The sequence below is a fragment of the Cyprinodon tularosa genome, unplaced genomic scaffold (genome assembly GCF_016077235.1).
Source record: "Cyprinodon tularosa strain WSP-4 unplaced genomic scaffold, ASM1607723v1 ctg533, whole genome shotgun sequence".
NCBI classification, from domain to species: Eukaryota; Metazoa; Chordata; class Actinopteri; order Cyprinodontiformes; family Cyprinodontidae; genus Cyprinodon; species Cyprinodon tularosa.
Window position 1 is genome coordinate 371,384 of NW_024039267.1, and position 26,688 is coordinate 398,071.

The 26,688-nt window shown below is 39.8% G+C and overlaps 2 protein-coding genes across 3 annotated transcripts in view; both read left to right on the forward strand.

Annotated features, from left to right (window-relative positions):
• Positions 1 to 415: 415 nt before the first annotated feature.
• Positions 416 to 13,747, forward strand: mynn (myoneurin). 2 transcript variants are annotated; one of them, XM_038304427.1, is made up of 9 exons: positions 416 to 477; positions 1,033 to 1,078; positions 3,645 to 3,918; positions 4,031 to 4,968; positions 6,872 to 7,031; positions 7,148 to 7,326; positions 7,405 to 7,497; positions 11,691 to 11,816; positions 11,897 to 13,747. In XM_038304427.1, the coding sequence occupies exons 3-9, from the start codon at positions 3,653 to 3,655 to the stop codon at positions 12,292 to 12,294; spliced, it is 2,160 nt and encodes a 719-aa protein (XP_038160355.1). In that variant the 5' UTR covers positions 416 to 477; positions 1,033 to 1,078; positions 3,645 to 3,652; the 3' UTR covers positions 12,295 to 13,747. The 2 variants fall into 2 exon arrangements, with proteins under 2 accessions (XP_038160355.1, XP_038160356.1); XM_038304428.1 differs by having other exon boundaries at positions 3,812 to 3,918.
• A 10,674-nt stretch (positions 13,748 to 24,421) lies between these two features.
• lrrc34 (leucine rich repeat containing 34) overlaps positions 24,422 to 26,688 on the forward strand; it is a 33,797-nt gene continuing 31,530 nt past the window's right edge. Inside the window, exon 1 of the mRNA XM_038304376.1 lies at positions 24,422 to 24,445. Within this exon, the coding sequence (XP_038160304.1) occupies positions 24,422 to 24,445 (24 nt within the window). The remainder of the gene's footprint in view (positions 24,446 to 26,688) is intronic.

The following is a 26,688-nucleotide window of genomic DNA, read 5'->3' on the forward strand; positions in this document are numbered from 1 at the left end:
AGCTGCCTGTAGTGGCTTTAAATGTCCAGCAGGTGTCAGTATGCTGTGAGATAGAATTAGCGCAACATCAATCCAGTTTTGCTTCAAGATGCTTCATTAACCATCTCTGCTCTCTGGTGTTACTCCTGGTTATTTATGCCTCCAGATGGGTTCCTTGTATAAATGTAACAGAGATCCATTTAGTTACCGCTTAAAACATAAACACGCATCTTCGAAAATTAATGTGACTGCATTTGCTCATTATGTCTGATAATAAAAATCTACTTTAAAAGTATAGAAAGCGTGTTTATTTCGATAAATCACGAACTCGTCTTTGAATGCGTTTACTCTCCTAAAAATAGTAAACCGTTTATTTAACGTCTGTTGTCTGGTGTGATGATAACCCTCTCTACCCATAGAACATCTTTGTTCAAAGCCAAGTCTCGCGAGTTTTTCAAAGTCACGTGGGTAATGGCTGGAGCTGGCGGATATTAGAAGGTAGTTTTCTTCTTTTAATTCCTCCACTTTGGATTAAAAATAACCATTTTATACAGCTGAATTAAAACGACCGAGGCCGTATTAGACTGAAGTGTGTCTAAGTTGAACGTGTTTGCGGAGTTTTGCGGCCGCTTACGTCGACCCCGCCTGTAGAAACCGTCAAACCTTCGAAATAAGAGCTCAATGTTTTCCGCGCTTTTTAGCGCAGCGAAAAGAGCTAGCTTTGTTAATCATCTGCATTAAACCTCATACGGTCATAATACTGGCCCTCTGTTGGATCCATCGGGGTGAAATATTACTATAAACTGTCGCTGCAGAGGTCATTTAAACAGGATCTATAGCTGCTGCTAGCATTAGCCGGAGCTAAAGGCCTCATCAGGAAACTGGAGGGAGCTTTTATTTTCCAAAATCTGTTTCTGCAGCTCACCTGTCTGAGCTGCAGAAGATATGCCTGACCTAAAGCATGCATCTGATACATAGATGAATAAATACTCTGACTGTTAGTAAACATTATGAATGTTGCTTATTAATGTTGCTATGTCACCTCCACCATAGGAGTCTGTAAAGAGGAGAAGCTGAAGCAGCACCAACAGTACTGAGGGTGAGTTTTCCTTTAAAGTTTAAGGGCTTTTCATTTATCTTACAATTGCAAATTCACATAAAACATAAGTATCCTTAGTACTAATATAAAAGCTCAGTTAAAAAATAAGAATATATAACATTTTTAATATAAATCCAGTAAAATTGTTGCTTCATCAATTAATAAAGTTTAATGTTTTTGCATTTCTGTTCCAATTTGCATATTCAAATATAACATAAGTATTCTTAGTACTAATATAAAAGCTCAGTAAAAAAATGAGAATGTATAAAAATTTAAATCCAGTTAAATTTTGCTTAATCAATTAATAAAGTTTAATGTTTTTGCATTTATATTACAATTTGCATATTCACATATAACAAGTATTCTTAGTACTAATATAAGAGCTCAGTTAAAACATGAAATAAGCATAGCCTATATAATTTTATTATTATTATTTTTGCTTTTTCCATGAAGATTTTATTTCTTGTACAACATTGCAAGATATCATCACTAGAATAATATTAATGACAAAAAAAATCTATTTTAATATGCTTTACTATTTTGATGTCTCATTTCATCTTATTTTTATTGATCTATTTTATTTATAATATCCAACCATTATTGCCCAATGCTTCTGTAGGTTTAAAAAGTAAACTATTTGTCTTTGGCATTAATGTGTAGCAACAACATAACACATCAGGAAAGACTGAAATAATCTCCTTTTCTGTATTAATAACATAATTTAGATATTTACGGACTAACTCTGTGTAAATGAAACAAAAAAAACTTATAACAAAAATCACGAAAGAAAATTTATTTTGCCTCTTTGGTATTAAATACTTTTTTTCACTACAAAATGCAAAAAAAAATCCCACAACAAACCCATTAAAATGGTGTTTAGTTCAAATATCCTCTGTTTTTCTGCATTTATTTTATTATTTATACAACATATCCTTGGCACTCTTTTTTTTCTGAAATAAGATTCAAATCAAATGTTTTTTTGTCATTTTAAAAAAGGTATGATTAAATAAAGCACATTACTTTACGCACATACTTTACTAGATGGTTTTCTGCTTATTGAATCTTCTTTCTTATTCTGTGTTTTTATCTAAAGGTAGAGTTATCCGTAAATGGCCCTTTCATCAAAAATGTTTGTTTTTATTATTATAATTCGCCAGCTTTGAACTGTAAATATAACTAACAATAAACCGAATATTTACTCATTCTTGTCATTTATTGTTGTCTGTTGTATTTTGTGTTAAGAAAATGCTACTATTCTAAAATACATTTTAGAATAACATCAATTTCAAAATACCTATTTGTTCATATTGAAAATCTTAAATCATGGGCAAGGAGATGCATGAAAAGGTTTATAAAAACCGTATTAAGATGAAGATATTGGGATATTTTAATGTATCAATATTTTTCCCTCGTCTTTAGAAGTTTTTAAGTCTCTAAAAAAGAAGTTTTTGAGGAAGAAGAAGAAGTATTTTTTTTTTTTTTTTTTTTTTTTTTTTTTTTAGACTTTAGAAACTCAGAAGCTGATCAAATATCGGGTTAAATATCGGTGGGGTGGCCGATGTCCGATATTCAGTTTTAAGGCCGATACAGGCCGATACCGATAGGGGGCCGATTATATCGTGCATCCCTAGAATATGCTACATTTTGGGGACTGATAGGTACTTGTGGGGACCAACAACTGGTCCCCATAAGGAAAGTTTCTCTTCTTGGGGTGGGGGTTAGGTTTAGGACTAAGGTGTGAATTGAGTTTAGGTTAGGTTTAGGGATAGGTATGTGTCGGTAATGGTTAGGGTTAGGGCAAGGGTCACGGTTAGGCCATATAAATTAGTGGGAAATGAATGGAAGTCAATGGAAGGCCCCCACAAGGATATTGTGACACAACATGCGTGTGTGTGTGTGTGTGAAGAAAGCTGCTTGGAGAGCAAGATTTACAAGGGAGACTTAAGAATTCAATATATAAATGTGAGCTTGGTGCTCTAATAATTGGGCGCACAATTAATTGGTTTTAAGGATCTAGTTCACTTTAAAAATCAAATCATCTCCAGATCCAAAAACATAAAGTCTTAATTCCTCTTTATGTTGGATTATATAAATGGGACACCATCTACTGTGTGGAGTTCAGTGTCTTTACAGCAAGCCTACAGAGTAAGGTGGTGAGGATGGGAAAGATGGACCTCCAGCAGAACCAGAACTAGGTTCAGTATGATTGTACAGGACAGAAAGAAGACACTCTCACAATGTTTTTACAAGAGTTATCAATCTATTGGCACTTTAAATCAGTCAGACATAGAGAGGTGGGGAAGGTGGCTGTTTTTTTTTTCTCTGGATTTGCGTTTAATACTTAAGAAGATTGAGGTGGATAATTATTGATCCTGATTAAAACCGTAACATCAATGCATGAGAGACAAAGGGGTTTTTTTTCTTTTTGCAATGACTGCGTTCAGGTTCTGTTTAGGAAGCTTTAAATTTATTAATGGCTGAGTGGAGTGTAATCAGAGACCCTTAGCAGCAGGTAGGTCCTGGTTTGGCACTACTGCTGACCACCTTCCTCTCAATCCCCCTACAGCAGCAGCAATGGCTCAGGTCGCCAGTCACGGACGGCAGCTCCTGCAGCGCCTGCATCAGCAGCGCGAGATGGACTTCCTGTGTGACATCACCATCGTGGTGAAAGACGCGGAGTTCAGAGCGCACCGCAACATTCTGGCAGCCTTCAGCGATTATTTCTGTGTCCAGGCTGAAAAGGGTGAAGAACTGACGACTCTGGACCCGGAGAAGGTCAGTCGGTACTCTCTGGAGAAGCTCCTGGAGTTTATTTACACGGGACAGATGAACCTCAGCAGGTAAGAGCTTACATACCCATGTTGCTTTTAATGCTGCAGATTCCCCTCTGCGTTTTATGATCCTAAAGAAATGGATAAAAAGATTGAAAAGTTTGTTTTTGTCTGGTTTCAGCACCAGGCAGGCTGCTGTACGCCGAGCCGCTGTCTTCCTGGGAATGTCTGAGGCCACAAAGTACCTGGAGAAAGTCCCCGGTGGGACTGAGTCGGGGGAAACCTCCCAGTCGGATGTGGACAAAGAGGCGGAGGTTTCTCCTCCCAGCCCCAGCAGCCCCGCCTCTCCGCTCCCTCTGTCCATTGCCTCTGTTGTCGGGGACGCCAAGGATGACGGGCTGGACAACAAGATCCACGATTTCAACCCCAATGAAGTAGATTTGGAGGCAGAGGACAGGAGCGATTACAAACCCTCAGCCCAGAGGAGTTTTGGGCGAGGGCTGGGCAGGAAGAGGGGCAGGAGGCCAAAGGGGTTCAGCGGCGAGCAGGTGGAGCAGAGCAGCTCTAGTGACGCGGCTCCCAAGGTCCCGAGCCACAGGGGCCGGGGGAGACCCAGAGGAAGCGGGAAAGGTGGAGGAAAGGGAGCCTCTAGAGCCGATGATTTATCTGTGGGGGATTCTGACACCAGCTTGAAGGACTTGGGAGAAAACCCTGCAGACTTTGGGGACACCTCTGCCGACTGGAGCCCCTCACATGAGGACGAGCTCCCGCTTAAGAAACCACGACGGAGCAGCGGGAGAGGGAGAGGCCGGCCTAGGGGCAGAGGGAGAGGAGGACGGGGGCCTGGCAGGAGGAAGGCTGAAGAGGAAGACGAGGAGGAAGACAGCGGTGAGCTGGGAGCAGATGATGAGCAGGAGGGGGAGGCCGGGGAGCAGGATCCCTTAGAGATGGGCGAGATGTCGCTGAGCTGCAGCGAGTGCAACAAGCTGTTTAAAGACGTGAGCAGCCTGCGCCGACACGAGAAGATCCACAAGGGCCTGAAGCCGTTTGGCTGCATCTTCTGCTCCAAGAGCTTCAGGCAGGCCACGCAGCTGAAGACACACCTGCGCATCCACACAGGTGAGGAGCGTAAGGAGCAGCAGCGTGAAAGAGTTCCTGTTTCAAACCCTTGAAGAAGTTTATTTTAAGAGTTCCCATTTAATAAAGCACAGTTCAGAAAGCTTCAGACTGGGCGGCCATCCTCCCTGCTTCAGTCCTCCTGGTTACTGAAGAGAAATCAGGTGTGAAGGTTTTAACCTGTGTTGCTCAGGGAGAGATGCTCTCATGTCAGCTGGACCTCAGGAGTAGCATGCAAGATCATATTTTCTCATTTAAAGTCGTAGGGAAGTCATATCTAAATGTCAAATTAAATATATATAATAATGTGCTCTTTATCAGACAATATTGTCCCAAAATTAAAAAAAATATCTATTTAAAAAAAAAATCCTGTCCTTAAATTGGTAGGGTTTTTTCCGTTATCTTATGCAGGCTAGTTAGTTATACGTCAGCCTGAACACCTAAATTTGGTCAATCATATATCAACGTCAATCAATTTTTTTCGGTCATAGCATCTTGATTCTTATGTCGCAGCTAATATACGCAACGGTTGAAATCAGAATAATTTCCTTTCCCATTGAGTTCCGTCCCAGTGTTCAGGGGATGGACGTCTGTGTCTTCAGCAGGCGTAGAGCTAACAGAACTGGCAGCGTTGCGAGGCAAGGGCTCAAACATGTACGGCTGGAAGCCTTCTACACCAAACCAAGCTTCTGCCGCCCTGGCGTCCTCTTCCACAACATCTTCGTCCCCGCTTTCCTCCTCTAGATAAAAGATGTATGAAGGAGGAGACTCATCCACGACCTCCGACACTAAACTCTCCTCCTCTTGCATGTTTCCTCTGTCCATAGCGTTCCTTGACAGTGTTGTTTCTAAGTCACCAATTTAGTGCTACTTGGTCCCAATGGAATTTCCCATTGGGAACCTACTAGCACTAAGTTGCTAACTGGTTAGCAAGATGCTTCTGACAAACTGGCCACAACCAAACTTGCTTGCGAACCTTCGGCCACAACAATCCCGCCCCTTGATAATCGACCAATCACATTCACTTTATTCACTCGTGTAAAGTCGTGCAACGGTTGGAACAGCCGCTTCCCTACGACTTTAAGAATAATTTTTTTCTCCTGATGTATGGATTGAATTTTGTTCCAGTGTTGTTAAAAGCAAGAACACGTTTTTGGAATCTGAAACATGAGGGAAAGAAAATGCAATCCAGAAATTAAAGTTTGCAGAACTTCTTAAGCATTAAAAAGATTTTGAGAAGAACTGGGCTCCTTTCTTTTAGATTTAATTTTAAAAAATCTAATTTTCTTGTATTTTTTGCTCTTTTTCAAACTTTTTTTTTCTTTTTACAGATTTTATATACAGTTTAAATTTCTCTTTTTCAGATGAAGTTTTAAGAATTGCATTTTTTTCAAAATATGTTTCACAGATCAGAATGCAAACATTTGCTCTTGACCAATAAAAATGAAATTGCACATGTCCATGATCAGTAGAAATAGGTCTTCACTCCCCGGGGAAGCCCATGTCCACAAGTGAGGAGAAGGTAATCAGTAACACACTATTAAAAAAGGATGGCATTCTTAAAGATTAATTAGAAAAAATATGATAATTTAACATATTAAATCTGAAAAAATAGCAGTTAATCCCAAAGGCTTGAAGTTTCATTCCTGTTTTGTATTTTTTTCCCCTTTTTTTTTTACATACTCACGTCTCTAATTTGCCACAAAACAACTAAATCCTTGCTGTTTTCTCGTCTTTTATCTTATTTCATCATTTAAACAGGCTGTGTGTTCATTAAGTTAATTCAGAGTTTTTTTGTTTTACAATCTGAGCCCTCAGCTGATGGATCCAGCTCTGATGCCTTATGCTTAATAAAGATCCCAGGTTTGTTCTGGTCTAACTCGACCCGTTCTCCGTTTGTCTCCAGGCGAGAAGCCTTTTACATGCAGTGATTGCGACAAGTGTTTCGCTCAGAAGTGTCAGCTGGTCGCTCACCGCAGGATGCACCATGGAGAGGAGAAGCCTTACACGTGCGAACGCTGCGGCTTCAAGTTCGCCACGTCGTCCAACTACAAGATCCACATCAGGTATTGATCTGTCGTTTCAACGTTCCATCTCCCTTATATGCAACATCTGGATGCGGCTTGATACCTGATTCACCTCTGAAGTTTAATACTCATGAGATTTTGTGGATTTCATTCAGACTCCACAGCGGAGAGAAGCCGTACGTCTGCGACATCTGTGGCCAGGCGTTCGCTCAGTCCAGCACCCTGACGTACCACAAGAGGCGCCACACCGGGGAGAAACCGTACCAGTGCGACCTGTGCGGCATGTCCTTCTCCGTGTCCTCGTCTCTGATCGCCCACGCCAGGAAGCACACAGGTGGGAGCCTTCAGTAGATGGACAGAACATGTCTGAATCATGCAGAGTTAAAACGAGAAGCGTTCCTGTGTGTTTCAGGCGAGACTCCGTATAAATGCCATCAAACTAACTGTGATGCCAAATTTGCGACGTCTTCTGAGCTGAAGAAGCATTTGAGGAGACTTCACCCAGGTGAGTTCAGCTGCTGTATGCTAGCAGGTCTAAGCTGCTTTAGAGTAGAGATTCACTTACCCAGTACTAATATTTGTACCTTCAGCAGTATTGCAGGGTTCTCACTAGGGCTGGGCAATTAATTGCATTTGCACAAAAAAAAAATATTAATCGCAATTTCATAAAATGCAAATTTTGAATTACAGAGGCACTCAATTTTAGTCCCATTACACTTAGCAAGATTACAACCTAAAATTTCTTACTCCAGCTCTTTAGGTAGTAGTAACTTAAAGGTATTTGACAGAGTATTAGGGCAAGGCTAGAGATTTTTTTTCTTTTATTACGAGGATAGAGCCGTAACCTTACGAGGATAGAGCCGTAACCTTACGATGATAGAGGCGTAACCTTACGAGGATAGAGCCGTAACCTTACGAGGATAGAGGCGTAACCTTACGAGGATAGAGCCGTAATCTCACGATGATAGAGCCGTAACCTTACGATGATAGAGCCGTAACCTTACGAGGATAGAGCCGTAACCTTACGAGGATAGAGGCGTAACCTCACGAGGATAGAGGCGTAACCTTACGATGATAGAGCCGTAACCTTACGATGATAGAGGCGTAACCTTACGGGGATAGAGCCGTAACCTTACGGGGATAGAGGCGTAACCTTACGAGGATAGAGCCGTAATCTCACGAGGATAGAGGCGTAACCTTACGATGATAGAGCCGTAACCTTACGAGGATAGAGGCGTAACCTTACGAGGATAGAGGCGTAACCTTACGAGGATAGAGGCGTAACCTCACGAGGATAGAGGCGTAACCTTACGAGGATAGAGGCGTAACCTTACGAGGATAGAGGCGTAACCTCACGAGGATAGAGGCGTAACCTCACGAGGATAGAGGCGTAACCTCACGAGGATAGAGGCGTAACCTCACGAGGATAGAGGCGTAACCTCACGAGGATAGAGGCGTAACCTCACGAGGATAGAGGCGTAACCTCACGAGGATAGAGCCGTAACCTTACGAGGATAGAGGCGTAACCTCACGAGGATAGAGCCGTAACCTTACGAGGATAGAGGCGTAACCTCACGAGGATAGAGGCGTAACCTCACGAGGATAGAGGCGTAACCTCACGAGGATAGAGCCGTAACCTCACGAGGATAGAGGCGTAACCTCACGAGGATAGAGGCGTAACCTCACGAGGATAGAGGCGTAACCTCACGAGGATAGAGGCGTAACCTCACGAGGATAGAGCCGTAACCTCACGAGGATAGAGCCGTAACCTCACGAGGATAGAGGCGTAACCTCACGAGGATAGAGCCGTAACCTTACGAGGATAGAGCCGTAACCTTACGAGGATAGAGGCGTAACCTCACGAGGATAGAGCCGTAACCTTACGAGGATAGAGGCGTAACCTCACGAGGATAGAGGCGTAACCTCACGAGGATAGAGGCGTAACCTCACGAGGATAGAGGCGTAACCTCACGATGATAGAGGCGTAACCTCACGAGGATAGAGGCGTAACCTCACGAGGATAGAGGCGTAACCTCACGAGGATAGAGCCGTAACCTTACGAGGATAGAGGCGTAACCTCACGAGGATAGAGGCGTAACCTCACGAGGATAGAGCCGTAACCTTACGAGGATAGAGGCGTAACCTCACGAGGATAGAGCCGTAACCTTACGAGGATAGAGCCGTAACCTCACGAGGATAGAGCCGTAACCTTACGAGGATAGAGGCGTAACCTCACGAGGATAGAGCCGTAACCTTACGAGGATAGAGGCGTAACCTCACGAGGATAGAGGCGTAACCTCACGAGGATAGAGGCGTAACCTTACGAGGATAGAGGCGTAACCTCACGAGGATAGAGCCGTAACCTTACGAGGATAGAGGCGTAACCTCACGAGGATAGAGGCGTAACCTCACGAGGATAGAGGCGTAACCTCACGAGGATAGAGGCGTAACCTCACGAGGATAGAGCCGTAACCTCACGAGGATAGAGCCGTAACCTCACGAGGATAGAGGCGTAACCTCACGAGGATAGAGGCGTAACCTCACGAGGATAGAGGCGTAACCTCACGAGGATAGAGGCGTAACCTCACGAGGATAGAGGCGTAACCTCACGAGGATAGAGGCGTAACCTCACGAGGATAGAGGCGTAACCTCACGAGGATAGAGGCGTAACCTCACGAGGATAGAGCCGTAATATTATGAGAATAAAGGCATCATACCACAAAATGTTTCAGAAAGAAAGCTTTGACCTCCGACCAGCATATGAAGACCAACCAGCTCCACCAAACAGCAACTTTGACATTCTTCTCAATGTGATGCTGCTGCTAAAAATTATATGTCAAACCAGAGTCAAAGTATAACTTCACACAAGTGAAGACAGTGCTTCTTGTAAGAGTTGTCATAAAATACAACTTTTTTCTTGTAGTTTTAGGACTCTGTTCTCGTAACGTTGGACTTTATTCTCGTAATGTTATGACTTTATTCTCTTAAATTTACGCCTTTATTTTTGTAATTTTATGACTATTCTCGTTGTGACTTACACCACCACAATTTCTCCATAATAAGAGGATTTTCTTTTCTATTCTAAATTACAAAATAAATAAACTTCCCTGGAAAGTTACAATATAGAGGTAGATAACTTTTACTAGCAGTGATGTCAAATGGATTTCTCCAAATTGCATGCCAAGCTTTAACTGATGAGTAGAAACTTTTCAACCAAGGCATCAGTGGGAAGCCCGGTCTGTGCTTTCAGTGTACGCCATCGTGTGAAAGAATCTCCCAAAACCATTCTGATCTTGGCCTCTTCTGAGGCCTTTCTCTTCTTCTCATACACTTCGTAGACACTTTTTCTCCATTTTCAGAGAACAGCAGTGAGAAGGGCGAGCTTGACTGGATGAAAATATAGCTCACCACACATCTACACCTGAAAGTGTGCATACGCAGAAAACGATAGCTAGCTGGGGACAAGCATGTAGGATGGCCATACATAAACGTATCACCAGAATGATTGACAGTAAGGAGGACCACTTATTTAGATGATCCACCCGGAAATAAAAAATCTTTCTCTAGTAACCAATTAAAAATCAAAGGGGTCCGAATAAAGGAAATCAGCAAACAGTAAAGGTCTGGAGACATTTTTTTATTATAGTCCCATCATTTTTGATCATCTGTTACTTTAAACAGAATTTAACACTGATTTAAAATGAAGTGTTTATGCATCCATGTAGGACATTGAATAAAAATAAAAAATAGAATATTTTTCCATTATAAAATCTAAAGTGTGAACAACAATCGTTCAGTCTGTTATATAGACAATTTACTGATTCCAATATAAAAAAAAAAAACGGAGCTGACCATTTCTGTTATTTTGTTCTTTCTATTTTCTGTCTTAATGTTGGCAGTGGGCTTTATGCTGCCCTGCAAGGCTTTAAACCTGGTTTGAATGGAGACTAAGCCATTCTAAATCACATATCAAGGAGCTCATTTTGATCCTGCATCCATGTTTATTTTTGATTCTGTTCATGGTGGAGAATCCTGCTTCACAGCAGCAGGTTGAGCCAAACATCCTCTACATGTTCAGGGTCATCTTTGAGCACCATTTCACTTTTCTTTCACCAGTTCACCACAGTTCTTCCAGCCGTCCACACTTTCTCTGCTCTCTTTTTCTCATTGTCTTCTTTCCCATCGCCCGGCTTGCCACAGGTTTGCCTGCTGTGTCTAAAAGTAGCAAGCAGCTGCTGAACAACATGCGGCCATTTATAAATGTTTTAAATCAGGTTGGTCCGGATCCGGACCGCGGTCCGCTAATCTGTGACCTCTGGTTCATATATTACAGTGAGTTTGCAGCCACGCAGAAAGTTCAGGAAAGTTGCAGTTACCATGCAGATCCATGCATGCAAGTTGAAGTTAGCACTTTTAAAAAAATGTCACTCTAAAATCATACAACAATGAGCTCCTTTCAAGCAAGCTTTCAAAGTCTGAAAGCCTGCAGTGAAATGTTCTACAAGCTTTGGGTTAGTGCAAAGAAAAAAGAAAAAAAAATCATCACAATATTGAGGAAAAATTATCGCAATTTAGATTTTTGGCAAAATTTGTTTAGCCCTAGTTTTCACAAGGATTTTCAATGAGCGTAGCCGAAAAATAAAACCCACATTTTAAGGCCGGATAGATTAAAAAAGGAATTTTAATGTGTGTGTGCAGATGGAAACTCTGGTGTTCAGTGCCTGCTGTGTGGAAACCGCTTCGCCAGCGTGAAGAACATGATCAAACATCAGGAGAAGGCTCATGCTGATGAAGTTCGACAGCACAAGGAGAGGGCGAGAGCAGGTGAGGATGTGTTTTCATTAGGTTCAGCCCTGAGCTCAGCAGATGGCAAACAATGGTTTCAACTCTTTGTCCTTCTGCAGTCGTCCTTCTTGCCTCCAGCCACCCGGTGGCGTTTGTTCAGAGCAAGCTTTCTCAGGAGAACAAGAGTCTGATCTCCATCCCAGAAGTAGAGCCGAACAACCCGGAACCTTCCACTCCGAACCCTAAAGCCCCAGAATCATCCACCACTTCCACTCAAGCCCCACCTATAGAACCCGCCGCCATCGACCAGAACTTCAAGACGGAGGCGGTCCACCACCCTCTGAGCGCTGCCGAGCAGGTGACCTTTGAGGCCGACCAGGAGCAGACCATCAACTCGGACACCCTCCACGCTCTGGTGGAGCAGCTGCGCCCGACCGCCTCTCCTGCCGCTGGCCTGGAGCAGATCATCATCATTAAAACGGTGGACCCGGCTGAGGCCACGCCCCCTCAGCAGTGAGCCTTTAGACTGAAACCTGACTTCACCTTCAGATCGATCGGTGCCGATCCGACACACTCTGACTCTGCTGTGACTGACGGGTCCGCTGGAACCCAGTCCTTTCACCAGCAGCCCCAGGAGCAGAGTTCGCCCCGAGTCCCTTCATCCCGTTCAAACAAGATTCTCATTTATTTACACTTTTATTTAATTTTCTTTTTTTACTATTTTTGTTTTAAAAATCAAAAGCAGCTTAGAATTACTGGGTTATTTAACTTATTTTTTAGATGATTTAGATGTTTCATTTGCAGAATAAAACAGTCTGTCCTGTAATGACTTTAGATTTTCATGTAAAGTTTATTTTTGCTTTGCATAAAAAAAAAAACTGAATCAAAACAAAAAGATTATAAACATTAAATATCCTAGCATCATTATGTGAATTAGGAGTCTGTTTCCTGGACTAAATATTGACTAAACTAGTTGGATGTAGTCAGATTTTAACGAATTTATCTCATGTGGGACTGAAACATAGAAATACTTTTTTTCTTTTTAAAGGTGAGGTTATTTTTGAATATTTAAGGTAAATTCTGTACGTTTCAGAGGAAACAGACAGGATTTCATGGCCCAGAACTAGTTTGGGAAGAATCAGCCTAAATGGAGGGATTCCGGTTAGCGTGCAGATTAAAACGCGCTGCAGAGGTCCAGATCTTAACGTCAAGAGGATGCAGCGAATCAGAGTGAGAGACCAAAGTTTTACATCAAACTCTTCTCCTTTTAAAGTCTTAATTGTTGCATCTTCAGGCTTCTTAGAAACAGTTGTCGCACATCAAGGCTAGATTTCAATTTTCTTTTCGGCTTCGGTTTAAAGCTTCAGCATGTTCATTTATTTCCCTGACTGAAAAGGAGAAATTCACACAATTTTTTACTTTAAAACACCTTCGGAATATTCACTTCTTTTATATATGAGACAACCAGAAGAGAGAAAATACTACAATGTGTATCTGTTCAACTATCTATAAACGGCCTTAGTGAAATCCTGTAAGCATTTTTGTTTTTCTTCATTAATCATAAAACGAGCTCATTCTTCATCCTCCTACACCAGGCTGGGGTTGGTTTACTTTATGCTTTATTTTAGGGGAATAATCCGTGCAGAGAAATGTTTTAAATCTCTTTAATTTTTTCTATAGTGTAGTGAGTATGAGGTCAGCTAAGTGTTTTGTTTTTTATTTATTGTATCCACGTCTGATTTTGGCTGCATAGGATGGTCTGTGAGATGTAGTGTTTTTGTTTCAGTTTAAAACTGCTGCCCACCAAGCATCTCTGATAATCCTCCTGGTCGTGCTTTCATTCATGTGTATTTTTGCTAAATATCTGCATTAATTGTACAGTTGTGAGAAATAACTACACAAGTTAGGCATTGTATAAAAAAAATAAAAAGCAATGTGAAATAAAGCTAGAATGCTGGTGTGTTGGTTTAATTGAATGAATCTCTGAAGATGTAAAACAATTTTTTTGTTTTCAAAATTATTTAAAAAGTCTGCTCATATTCAGAATTCAAACTTCTGAAAGTACTTTAAATATGAAATTATTACAAACTGTTCAATAAATGAAGTGTTTTTAATTGAGAGTAATTTTCATTTGAATGTGCTTCACTGGAGGCATCCATGTTTGTCAAAGAACACTACTGCCACCTACTGGTTTGTGACGTCTGTTAAAGAAAAATGATTATTTTTTAGACTTTAATACAGTTAATCTTATGGCATGTGTAAACACTCTCACTTGAACATATTTCTTAATTTTGAACAAGGCTGTGTTAATGATTTAAAACTACTAATGGATAAGTATTTAGACCACCAGCCCATAGAATGAGTATCTCCTGGGGGGTGAATAACAGTTAAGCCTGCAGGAGAGATTTCTGCTTGGTTTACAGAAGGTCAAAAGTGAGGCCCCCCGCATTCCACAAGCTGTCTGTGAGAGCTTATCTTGTGTTTTATGACTTTAGGAATGCTAGATGCCAGGACAAGCTTTCCGCCTTTTCTTGTTAAAACAAAGAAGCAAATGACCCCAGATGTTTGCAGTAAATAAGGGGAAGCCCTAGCAGTGTCAGAGATGGCGTTTGATTGGAGGACCGAGGGCTAGCCCCTTTTTGAATGGATTAGATACAAGAGGATAAAGCTTTCTAATTAGAAGAAAAAGATCAGATTTTGCTCTTGCAAACTCTCCAAAGATGTCTTGTACGTCTTTGCTTTCTTTCCTCCTATGTCAGGTAATGGAATGTATGTCTCTGTTGTTCTGCAGTTTCTGGTGTAGGTTTGTGCATTGTCTTATTTCTAAGTTTATGCATTGTCTTATATTGGATTAAACTCTGTAATTCTGTGACGTCAACACGCAATGTTGGTTTTATTACCAAACGCAGCTCGCCGAGTGGACCTGGGGAAGGGAAGAATCAGAAGCCAATCTTTTTCCAAAGTTAACTATGATTAGAATATTTTCTTCCTTAACAATTGGGGGCTCGTGCCGGTTCTGGAGTCTCGGCGGACGGCTGTTTGGTCCTGATTGATCCGTTTCGGCCCGATGCTTCGGTGTGGTAAGACAGTATTTGATTATTTTTCAGTTGTCTGAAGCGCCGTGTGGTCGGACCGGGGCTGATTTGCTGTGTGCGGCCTCACAGAATTCAGATGCTGCAGAGGTAGATAAAATCCCTTCTAAAAGAGTCGGTTGTTTAAGGATTTGAATAAATACACATTACAGGGAACTGTGGCTAGTTCAAACAGAGCCTTTACGTTAACTCTGACTTAAGCTGGGTTTTTTAAAAGAAGGTTTTATTGATTGATTAATTAATTAATTGATTAATTAATTAATAAAGATTAATTTATTCTTTTTACCCTGAGGAGCAATGCCTGGGCCTCTAAAAAAAGTATTTTGGAAATTTGTGTATTGGTTAGTTTTGGCTTGTATCAGCCGGAGATTTCGACTCATCTCCAGTGGACTTATAATTATTTGGGTTAATTGGATCGAGTTGTATCACTCATGGAAAAGGACTAATAGCGGGTTAATTGGACCGAGTTGTATCACTCATGGAAAAGGACTAATAGCGGGTTAATTGGACCGAGTTGTATCACTCGTGGAAAATAAAGGACTAAAATAAATTATTTGATTTAATACGGGTTCAATCGCTCTCCCCAGCTGAAAAAGAAAAGAAAAAAAAACCTTTTGTCACTGGGCGGATTGAGTGATCGAATAAACTAAATTGAGGCTTATTTTCGCCTCGAGCTTGACCCAGCTCTGAAGTGTAGGACTGAGAAGTTGAAATGAGAATAAAAGGGATTTGTAAAATTGAAATTGGACAATTAAAAGATGCGTCATACATTCTTTTAGCCGGCTCCTGACGTTTTCTTTTCTTTTTTTCTGTCTTTTCTTGACTGAACTACAACGTTGTCTGTGTTTCTGTGTTTTGTATGTTTCTTTGTGTTTGTGTGCGTGCTTGGCTGCGGGTTGATCTATTGCTGTGTCTGTCTCCCCCGTTATACTGTAGCCTATGTCCCACCACGCGCTGCTGTCTATTCGTCTGTCTGTGTCTGAATTGTGCTGAGATTGTGCGGAAGTGATTTGTGTTTCAAGATTGTGTTCTGAAATATTGTTAAATATTTTTGCTGGATGTTGTATTACTAACTTTCTGTTAAAATGTGCTTCTGTGGGACAGCGGTGTCTCCGTTTTGGATGCAAGTTTTGTTTCACAGCAGAGGGACTGATTGACCCCCCTTATTTGCATTTTGGGAGTGCTTCAGTTCTGTTAGCACTGATGTCCAGCTGACTTTTTCAGGATTCTTGGATTTTGATGTGAATTACTCTTAGAACTGTGTTTTGTGTTGAGAAGAAGAGTACAAAATAACAGATTTACAGATGTTTTTACTTTCTCAGCGGGTGAAATGTGTTGCATCAGTTCCAGGCTAGAGCACTGGAATGATCCAATTGTTTTTTATAATACTGTAACATTGACAATCACTTCAATTTCTAGGTTTCCTGACACAGGAGGGAACACCCTCACTGATTGGAACAGGAGAACATATGGATGTTTTTCTGCTTAACAGTGTTTTCTACACTGTTAATGTGGGACATGTTGAAACGCTAATGAATGACTTTGTTTCTTGTAGGACGATCTTCGTGTGCAGCCCATTTCGCATATTACATGACCACATGAACGGTTTTTGGGTTTTCCTACAGGGGGTATAGGTAGCCATTTAATAACAGTGGGCTATCATGAAATACGGTTGTGTGTATAATTTGGAGTTTTTAAAAAGGTTCACTCAAAACTGAACAATATTAGAACTATTGGATAATAATGTCTTTTTATTATTTTTTTTCAACCATGGTGTTATAATATTTGTGTTTAAGACTTTTACAGGATGAATTTTGGTTTGAAATCTGGGGTAACATCCTGCATCTTTCTTACAATGTGTTGATGAGTCTGCTTGAGTGTGAATGAGAGTGAATGTGTAGGCAGATGGCCTTTGATGGGTTTTAGGATGCTCTATGTAAACATGACCTCAGTTTAGTGTGTAGCTGTGTGATATTTTTCTTATTTTAAAGGTACACTGAAGGTTTTGTTTCATAAATATGTTTTTATTACTGCTTTAAGGGACAATTTTAAGGTAATGACGATTTCATATTTTGCTGTCACAATCTGGTTAAAGCTGAATCATCTGCTTGTGCAGTGAAATTAATATGAAACGAGAATTCAGCCTTGGCTTAAAGCAGATAGATGTAGTTATTAGGAAATTGTGTTATCCACTTTGACTAACAACACTAACAAACTAACCTAAATTCTAACTAAATAAACTTGGTTTATATTTCATATGGGTGACTGATTGGACATGTTGAAATTTTAGCATAATGGGGGTAAGTTCTTCCATTTTTGTTTTTCCACCTCTAAATTGTTTTTCTTTTGGAAATAAGAAAACACAGGGGGATGTTATAAAGAGAAGACATTACAGATGGAACTTTGAAATTTACATAATCTCAGTCTAGTTTGAATACTAGATGGAAGATTTGGAGAAATGGTGGAACATCTTATGATATTTTGGTTTTTCAGCAAATTATTATATAAAAGTGACATAGATTCCAAATTGTTTTCAAAATGAGAATTTTATTATATCAACAGGGGGAGAAGCAGAAGTAGACCCTAATTCCTGGTAAATTTTTGGATATGGTTAATGGTAAATTAGTTAATCAATAATTTTGATTTTTTCGATTCAACAATAGTGAATTATGGATTTCTTTAATGTAGAGTCATATGGCCTTCCTGCTTTACTACAATATGGTGTATGTGATATAGAAGCTTCCACTAAATTAGATTTGATCATCTCAAATTGAACGGTTTCAAATAACATCTATGCCATGTCTATTTACATTTAAAATTGTTGATAGATTTCTGCATCACTGCTGACTTTGATTATATACAGTTGGGTGTAAATTGTTAATTTTGAGGAAAATTTTGGTTAAAACTGCTATGAAATTCAGATAAAATGTAAAGGATTTCTGAAATTTTGAAATAGGACTTTGTCTTGAAGCGTGGGACAATGATAAGGATGTTTGGTATTTAGTAGAACAATATGCAATTCATAATTATTTGACCAAGGGCAATTCCATCACAACTTTTATAAGTATCAGTACTTGGACATTCTAGAGTTTGTTCTAATTCTTTAATGAGTTTGTGAGGTTGTGATTTTAGAATTTGTAGTTGATATTTGGCACAAGCAGAGTGAATGTCATCGAGGTATTGACGTTTATTGATTTTGAACAGTAAGTGTCATTATTTTCTTAATTCTGGCACATCCGATCGTGGACTATTTTAACAAATTTCTATCTATTCTTTTTGCAGTTCAGGATTTGGGGCAGTTGGCCGTTTGTGCTATAACAACAACAAATCTAGCGCCACACGGGAGGAGGCATCACAAGATAAATTTTATTTATAGTAGTGAAAGTAACAAAATGTGGCAAATATAAGTTTTGCTTTTTAATTACTTTGTATTATTTTTCTCTGGCAGTTCTCCTTCCTTCTGACTTGATGGCAATCTTGGGGGAAGGGTCTTTTGAGCTCAGAGATCATGGGAAGATGTATTTGAAGGGATCTTCTTGATTACCGCATCAGGCCGCTGTTGTTGCTGAACAAAGACATGATGATGCTGCACTGTGCCCATCTTCTGCTGGACTGTTGTATGAAAGCCGAACGCTGTTGAGCGATTACGAAGGTCAGTGAAAGCGAACTGTTCTCCTGCTGTACATGATGATGCTGCACGTGCTTGCAAAGTGCTGCTCATAGGACCTGGCAACAGATGTCTCCTTTGACTGTTGCTTTTCATGCCTGGCTGAAAACAAAAGGGACTCAGGCGTTATCTGTGGGAGTCTTCTATGGCTGGAAATCAGCAGTGAGTCGGGACCACAAAGATCATAGACAAACCCGGACGGGGGCTTCAGTAGATGACTGGTCTGCTGGTTTCTATGTCCTGCTCTGTCGACCACGAAAGGCTGACCAAAGTTCATCAAAGCGGGACTGTATCCAGATGTTTCTGCACTGCTGGAATGACTGCTTCTCTAGACACGTTCTGATTCAGCAGATACAGAATTGGGGCATGGCAAGTCGCTCAGCGGTGGTCCTGTTGTGTGTTCTCATGTTTGATCCTGGATTCTCACCTCTGATCATGTGACCTGGGCGCCAAGGCCCACTCCTGGGGTTCCCTTCAGTCTGCAGGTTGGAGACGAAATGGGTGCCAACACAACTTGGTAGTGGTGAATAAGTTCTTTTCTTTAAATTTTTGTAGTGTGTGATGCCATTGTTCTCTTCTTATTTTAGATATAGCACTGAGGCGCCCTGTTTTCTTCACGTCCTGAAGCCCTGCAGTGTAATTCTAGGTGTTGAGGACGACCCCATCTCCTGGGGTCAGAGGTTTTACGATGCAGTTAGGGGTTGGTGTGCACCAACTGTTACGACACTGCATTCCTCCTTCATGATTCACTCTGTTTGTCTCACAAAATGCTAATGTGTTTTTTTTCCCTTCCTGCCTGAAAAGAATGGGCAGGGACTAACGATTGCAATTACATTCTTTTAACTATAGCTGAATTGCATTGTGTGTTACGCTTCATCTACTAGGGAAGATGATCTAAATTTTTATTTACATAGTACAGTGGCTACCATTCAGTAAAACTAAATTTAAATTTAAATGGAATTTGAAATTAAGGTGTTAAAGTGGATTGGGTGTCTATAGACTGACTTACTGAGCAAATGACACCAAGTTCTGTGTTGATTTCATAAATTTAATCAAACATTAAATTCTTTGATTGAGGTGTGCAGATTGTAACAGTAACTGGGACACCATGTTTGAATTGCATCCAACTGTGTTACATGAGGCTAAAGTTAGTGGTGATAGCGGATTTCATCTCAATGAGTTGTATAGGATTTTTATTGTATTCTATGACAGAACATTTGTTCTGTTATAGAAACAGGGGGACATGAATGGAATTGATCTGATAGGCAAATTTTTAGTTTGGATCTCTGCATTTACTTTTCGGAAAAAGAGGTTATTGAAGTTAAATCAAAATACATTAAATGTTTTACGGTGTATTACCAGCATTAAAGAAGAGCTAACTATTTGGATATGAAATAAGTAAAATGTATAAATTGAATATACTAAACAAAATATTGACTATCAAATAATTTACATAATAGTGTTCTTAAACTAAGGAAGGTGATCATTGGATTGTTGTATCTCTATTCATATGTTTTAAAATAAGTTGTTTAACTAAGACATCCAGGAAGGTCTAAACTAAAGATTTACATCATTTAATAAATTTAGCTGTATTGAATCTCTCTCCAAAACTGAAAAGGCATTGATAATTGATAAACAATATAAAAAGGGTAATACATTATTCAATTAAATATTTTATAAATAGGTTTTAAATGAATAAATGGATCAAAGGTAAAAATGGTTGAAATTTTTGGGATTTAAAATATGATTGGAATAAAGTAGGTCATTTTTGATATTTAGTGACTCATGTAAAGCAGGCTGATCATTCTTTAAGGTTTTAAAAAATAGAAAATATGATGATTGAAATTAAATTGGTCTAAATTGGAGATTTACAAATTAACAGTTATGGAACTGCTTCTAAAATACAGTTAAGTTTTGGGTTTAACATGATAGGAAACTTTCATTTCTCATGTAGGCCTTATATAAAAAGAGGGTCAAAGGATGGTTAAAATACAGCTCCAAAGTAGCAGATTTATAATACAAAAGGAAGACAGTGAAGCTGTCATAAAGTGTAGGATCAATCATTAACCAATCAACAGGGTTCTCTCCATATGAGCTCCAGACAGGACGGATGTTTCCAGGACCTGCTACCCGCATTCCAGGATGGAAAGGTAAGCTTGCACATTTATCTCATAAAGATTTCTTCAATGAGTTACAGGTCCTGGCAGCAGAATTTACAAAATACCAGACGTCACAGGAACGTCCAGGCTCGGGATCAGTTCGGGGAATCGACTGGGTGCGCCTGATGGTCATCAAAAGAAAGTGGTCTGAACCTCGCTTCGCCAGACCATACCGAGTCGTGGAGAGTACATCTCATGCTGTCCGTCTACAAGAGAGAAGGAGACACGTGGTTCCATTGGAGTCAGCTGAGGAGCCACAACGCACGCTGCAGGGCATACAGGAGAATCTACAGTCTCAACCTGCGGTCGAGGAGTGTCTGAGGGCCATCACAGCGCGGAGGAGGATCTGCATTTCCGGGCAGAAGTCTGCCAAAACCACTTCATTTTCCTGAATTACAAGGCTTAAAAGGCCCAGACAGGCACAATAATCCTGTTCCGGTGTCCTTCCATTGAGAAAAGGAGATTGCACCCTCTCCTTAAACTCACTGTTAAATTGGCATAATACTCCCAATTTTCAGTGAGCAACGGACACTCAGGTGAAAACCTGAGGTTTACAACCGAGGAGGAACACGTGAAGGATCCAGCTACAAGATCATCATTAACTTATCTTCTTTTTATTGCGTGTTTTCGTTTTTGCGAACTCTTCAAGAACATTCGTTTCTTTTTGCGCGTTTTTTTTGGAATTTCGGTTTATTTTTCCCTGGGGGTCGAAAGGGAATTCATACTTCATTTTTGAAAGGAATATCGAAGGAAGCATAGAGACGAAACATCTAACTTTTTATTGTTGAATTGTGAAAAAAAAAGACAAAAGGTCTTTTGTTAATTTTTATGTGTTATGATGTATTTTTTATGTTGTTATTTGTTTGTATGACAAATTGTAATTTTTGATGGCAGTATTGTCTTTTTGAGTCTGCTGAGATTTTTTGGTAATTTCGAGATATCTTGCTTTGTTTTCTAATTTTATACGTTGGGCTAATATTTCTTTTGTGTGTTTTGCTGTCTATTCTGACATAAATGAGTTTTATGTTTTCATGTAATTATTGTTAAGTTTTGGTGTGTTGAGGGCTGGTTGTGCTGGGTCTTTGGAAGTTGTGATTGGTATATTTGTGTATGATTGAGTGAGTGTGGGGTCTGGTATTGTTTAAGTATTTTGTTTTTGGTGGTGGTGTGTGTGGGTGAAATTGATTCAGTGTAATGTGGTATTGTGTGTTTATATGTGCTTGTGTGTGTATTTGGTACATTGTGTGATTTTGAATTGCGAGGCGGCTGTGTTGATGTGTGTTTTTTTTTTTGTATCCATGTTACTGTGATTGTTGTGATAATCATGGTTGATTGAATGATTTGTTGTTTGGTTGTTTTTTTGGTTGATGATGTTGGTCGATGTTGAATTTGGTCGGGGTGTAATTTGTTTCCTTTGTAATGAACTTGTTGAACGTGAAGTTTTTTATTGACGTGTGTCATTCCTGTGTTGACTGCTGGTATGTGGGGTGCGTGGTTGGGTGTGAAGAATTGGTGCTCTTGGTGATCAGTATGATCTTTGTTTGACTGTACCATGTGATATGATTGATTACGTTTGAAAACTTGACATTGTTGTGTTGCTGAAGTGGTGCGTTTATCTTGTGAAGTTTTGAGTTTGATGTTATGTTTGTGTTGTTTGTGGTGATCTGGATGGTGAAGATGGGTAGTTTCTGTTATGTGTTTTTGAGTTTGATGTATATCATGTATGAATGATACTCGAGGCCGGGATTGGTGTGAGTGGTGCTGGGGGTTATATGGTGTTGGCTGTGGCCTGATTTGATTTTGTGTTTTATGGGTTTGTTAGGTTGTGGCGACATTATAGTTGTTGTGGGGTTGTAGATGTGTGTTTTGATGATGTGATCCTTGATCAACAATGGCTGTTGTATAAGGATCGATGATGGGTAGTTTGTCAATTGAGGTTCTGGATTTCATGCTGTGAAGGTAGTTTGTAATTCGTTTTTTGGAAGAGCTGTGCTTTGAAGATCGTATCTGTGGTTTTTTCTATTAGTTTGATTGAGATGTGAGCATTTTGTTGAGTTTGTGTGGTAGGGTTGACATGTATGAAGGTGTTTTCTTGTATGATAGCTTGAATAAAATTTTCTGAGTTGTAATAACTGAAATTGTATAAGTTGAATATGTGATGGTTTGAAATGTGTATTTCTGGGGGATCTCTGATGTGTGGTTGCAGGGTGTGTTGTGTCCTCTGTGATGATATTGATGCTTGTTTCGAATTTTGTTATGTGTTTGCAATGTGTCTTTTCCCTGCTTTGATAATTGTTATTGTGTGAATTTTATATGATGTCTTGATGTTCATACGTTTGCATTGTTTGTAGTGTTCTGCGGTGGGATTGGTTTTTGAAAAACTCTTAATTCTGGGTTGCTGTTTAGTTTCGTTGTTGCCAATTCTGTTCTTTTATTGTTTTAGTTCTGTGATTTTAGGTTGGTTTCTTTTTTTTTTTGGTTTGATTGTTTCGAAATTTATTTTTTTGTGTGTGCTGTCGCGCTTTTTTGTATCTTGATGTAATTGGCTGCTATTGCCCTGGTTTGCTGAAATTCTTCTGTGTGTGTTGGTTTTGAATGAAGAGGGTGACTTTGTGTTGTCGTTGACTTAATTTATGTGATGATCTTTTCGGTTTGTTGTTTGAATTTTTATGGATTTTGTCCTTTGATGTTTGTTTTCTGACGTTTGGGGGTTTATGTGATTCTCGTGTTTTGCCTCTCTGTGTTTGTATGGGTGTTGTTTGTTATGATGGTTCATGAGTGTTTGGTTGTGTGTGTTGTTGTTTGGGTTGATGTTTAAATCGTGATGAAGCGGAATAGCTTGTGGGTGTCTGTTGTCTTCTTGCTTTAGTGTATTAAAAGGTTTCGTTTAGTGTGGTTTGTTCTGGAGATGTATGATTGAGTGTGTAAATGGATGTTGTAGTAGGTGAACTTGATGATTTTTTGTTGTTCTTATTGTCATTGGTTGGATAAGTTGATATTTATATGTTGAAATGTGTGTTTGGAGATGGGTCTGTGTGCGGCTTCCGTGTGGGTTGATTTTCCTTTGTGTAAATGTTTGGGGATCTTGTAGTGTTTTATTTTGTGGCTGTTAATTAATTGATGAAAGGGTTTTTTTGTGAGTTGATGGATGGGTCTTGTTTGTTGGTTCTGTGGGTGGGGTTTGTGTGGTTATGTGAAGAGGGGGTGGGGGGCGGGACGTTGGTGGTTTTGGAGTTGGTTGTTTGTGTGGTGTTCTGATGACTTTTTTGGTGTTGCGTGTTTTTGGAATTTGAGTTTGATTGTAGATGTCTATGTTGACGTTATGAAATGATTTGATGAGGGATTTTTCTTTGTTTCTTTGGTTCTGAGGTGATGGATTGCCGCGTGATTTTTTGGTTTACTGTCGTGGTTAGCGATGTGATTTTGTGAATGGTACATTATGATTTGGATTGTGTTTATTTCATTTTGATTTATGTGGATTGATTTCAAGGAAAGTTGAATGAAACAGAGAATACCTGTTTTGATGAAATAGTGATTTGCGCTGCCGATGTGTATGATACGTGTATGATTATGACTTGGGTGTTTTTGAGTGTGAGGAAGGGTATTTTTTTTCGCTGTGTCTGGTGCTTTTAGTTTGTTGGGTTTTTTGTTGAATGGTTCAGGCTTTGGTGCTTTCGGTTTGTCTGTTTGTTTTTGTTTGCGTGTGTGAATAGTCGTGAGTAGTGGATGTCTGGTTATGATGTTAATACGGTGTGTATGGTTGTTGGTGTTTGGAGTTCTGTTTCGGAGTATGGTGGGGTGTGCATGTAGTGAAGATTTTGGAGATGTTGCAGGAATGTGGTGAATGAGTTGGGATATGTGGTTCTGTTGGTTTGAAATGGGGGGTGATGCTGTGGTGATTTATGGCAAAGTATATTTATCCTTGAAAATTGTTTTAGTAGGATTTCTCCTTTTTGAAACATACTGTGCTACTGATAGGGTGTGCTTGTGTGGAATTTGACTTGTTGTCGTGGGTGGCCGTGTTTTATGGTGAAGGTGATATTATAGGTGTGAAAATTTGTACTTGGTGATAATTATGTATTTTACTTGTTTTTGGTTGTTCGTTTATGCACTTTGACTCGAGAACGTGGGGGGTTTTTTAACTTTGACCGACTGGTATGGTATTTGGTGGCTGATTTGTGACATCTGATTTGCTGTGGTTTTATTTGTTCAATTAGTGAATTATGACCTGCTATGAAAAACCAATTTGGTGCTTTTGATGTTTTCCATTAGGGTGGTGTGTGAAATTCTCTGCTCTTAACTGGCTGGTGTTGAATTTATTTGTTAGTTTAGTTTTTATGGTTAAAATTTGTGGTTACTTCAGGTGAAGGTTTAAATTGTTTGGACAGCCGCAAGATACATTTGGATAAGTTTAGATTATGGAGTTTAGCTTTAGGACACATGACCTGGCTGTGGACCTATGGGGTTGCTGTTTAAAAAGGCGGACTGGTTATAGAAAAAATTGGGCTTATTATGTATTTAGTTTTTTTAAGTATACTAAATAGTTTTTGGGTTCTCTAATTAGAAGGCTTATCATTTTAATTGTTTGTGAGGTCTGTATGTCTCAGGACCATCGAAAACGGGGGAACATCTGTTGAGAAGAAAATTGAATGATTTTTTAGACTTTATACAGTTATCTTATGGCATGTGTAAACACTCTCACATTGAACATATTCTTATTTTGAAACAAGGCTGTGTTAATGATTTTAAAACTACTAATGGAATGTGATTTAGATCCACCAGCCCATAGAATGAGTATCTCCTGGGGGTGAATTAACAGTTTTAAGCCTGCAGGAGAGATTTCTGCTTGCGTTACAGAAGGCTCAAAACGTGAAAGTGAGGCCGGGCGCCCGCCATTCCGACAAGCTGGTCTGGGATGAGCTTATCTTGTGATTTATGACTTTAGTATGCTTTTGTTTGCCAGGACAAGGCTTTCCCCTTTCTTGTTAAAAAAAAGAAGCAAATGACCCCTGATGTATGCCAGTACAATAAGGGGAAGACCCTAGCAGTGTCAGAGATGGCGTTTGATTGGAGGAACGACGCAGGGCCAGCCCACTTTTTGAATGGATTTAGACACAAGAGGATAAAGCTTTTCTAATTAGAAGAAAAAGATCAGATTTTGCTTTCATTTGCTAAAACTCTCCAAAAGATGTATGGTACGTCTTTGATTTCTTTCCTCTATGTCAGGATAATAGGAATGTATGTCTCTGTTGTTTCATGCAGTTTCTGGTGTAGGGTTTGTGCATGGTTCTTATTTCTAAGATTATGCATTGTCTTATATTGGGATTTAACTCTGTATTCTTGTGATGTCAACACGCAATGTTGGTTTTATTACCAAACGCAGCTCGCCGAGTGGACCTGGGGAAGGGAAGAATCAGAAGCCAATCTTTTTCCAAAGTTAACTATGTTAGAATATTTTCTTCCTTTACACGTCCCAGTGCTGTATCTGGTGTTTGTCACAACGCGCTATTATCCAAATGTTGGCTACATATTACAGGTTTTTTCTCTGGTTAGAAGTTCGATGGCAAATCCTCAGGAATCAGAAAAGTTGAATAACTCTTTTTTCACTTTTACCCGATGTATTCCAGCATCCAGCTGCCATGCACGTGGGCATTGTCAGTTTCACTATAGCTCTGGTGAATTTCAATGGTGAAGTCCTCTGGAAATCTTCAATCATTGTTGTTGATTGCAGATGTGTCTAGTAGTTCCCATTGATTTAGCTTGTAAAGCGGGGAGAATGGCGCTAGGCTTACCGCACCGTGACGTCACTGCCGGGAGATGGCAGGAGGGAGGGGTTACTATATTTGGGCAAAAATGGCTGCTCCCAGACACAGTGATCGTGAGTAAATTCATTAAATCATCACGAAAGTATTATTTTTAGGGGTAAAGAAGGATTTCTTGATTATTCCTTGCTGACGACTTTTCCTTTAAACTACATTGCAGTTAAAAATGGT

Excerpts from the sequence above, each read along its gene's own strand:
- mynn (XM_038304427.1), top strand. The coding sequence starts at position 3,653 with ATGGCTCAGGTCGCCAGTCACGGACGGCAGCTCCTGCAGCGCCTGCAT. Across the intron at positions 7,032-7,147 it reads AACTACAAGATCCACATCAG|ACTCCACAGCGGAGAGAAGC; the intron begins GTATTGATCTGT and ends GATTTCATTCAG. Across the intron at positions 7,498-11,690 it reads TTTGAGGAGACTTCACCCAG|ATGGAAACTCTGGTGTTCAG; the intron begins GTGAGTTCAGCT and ends GTGTGTGTGCAG.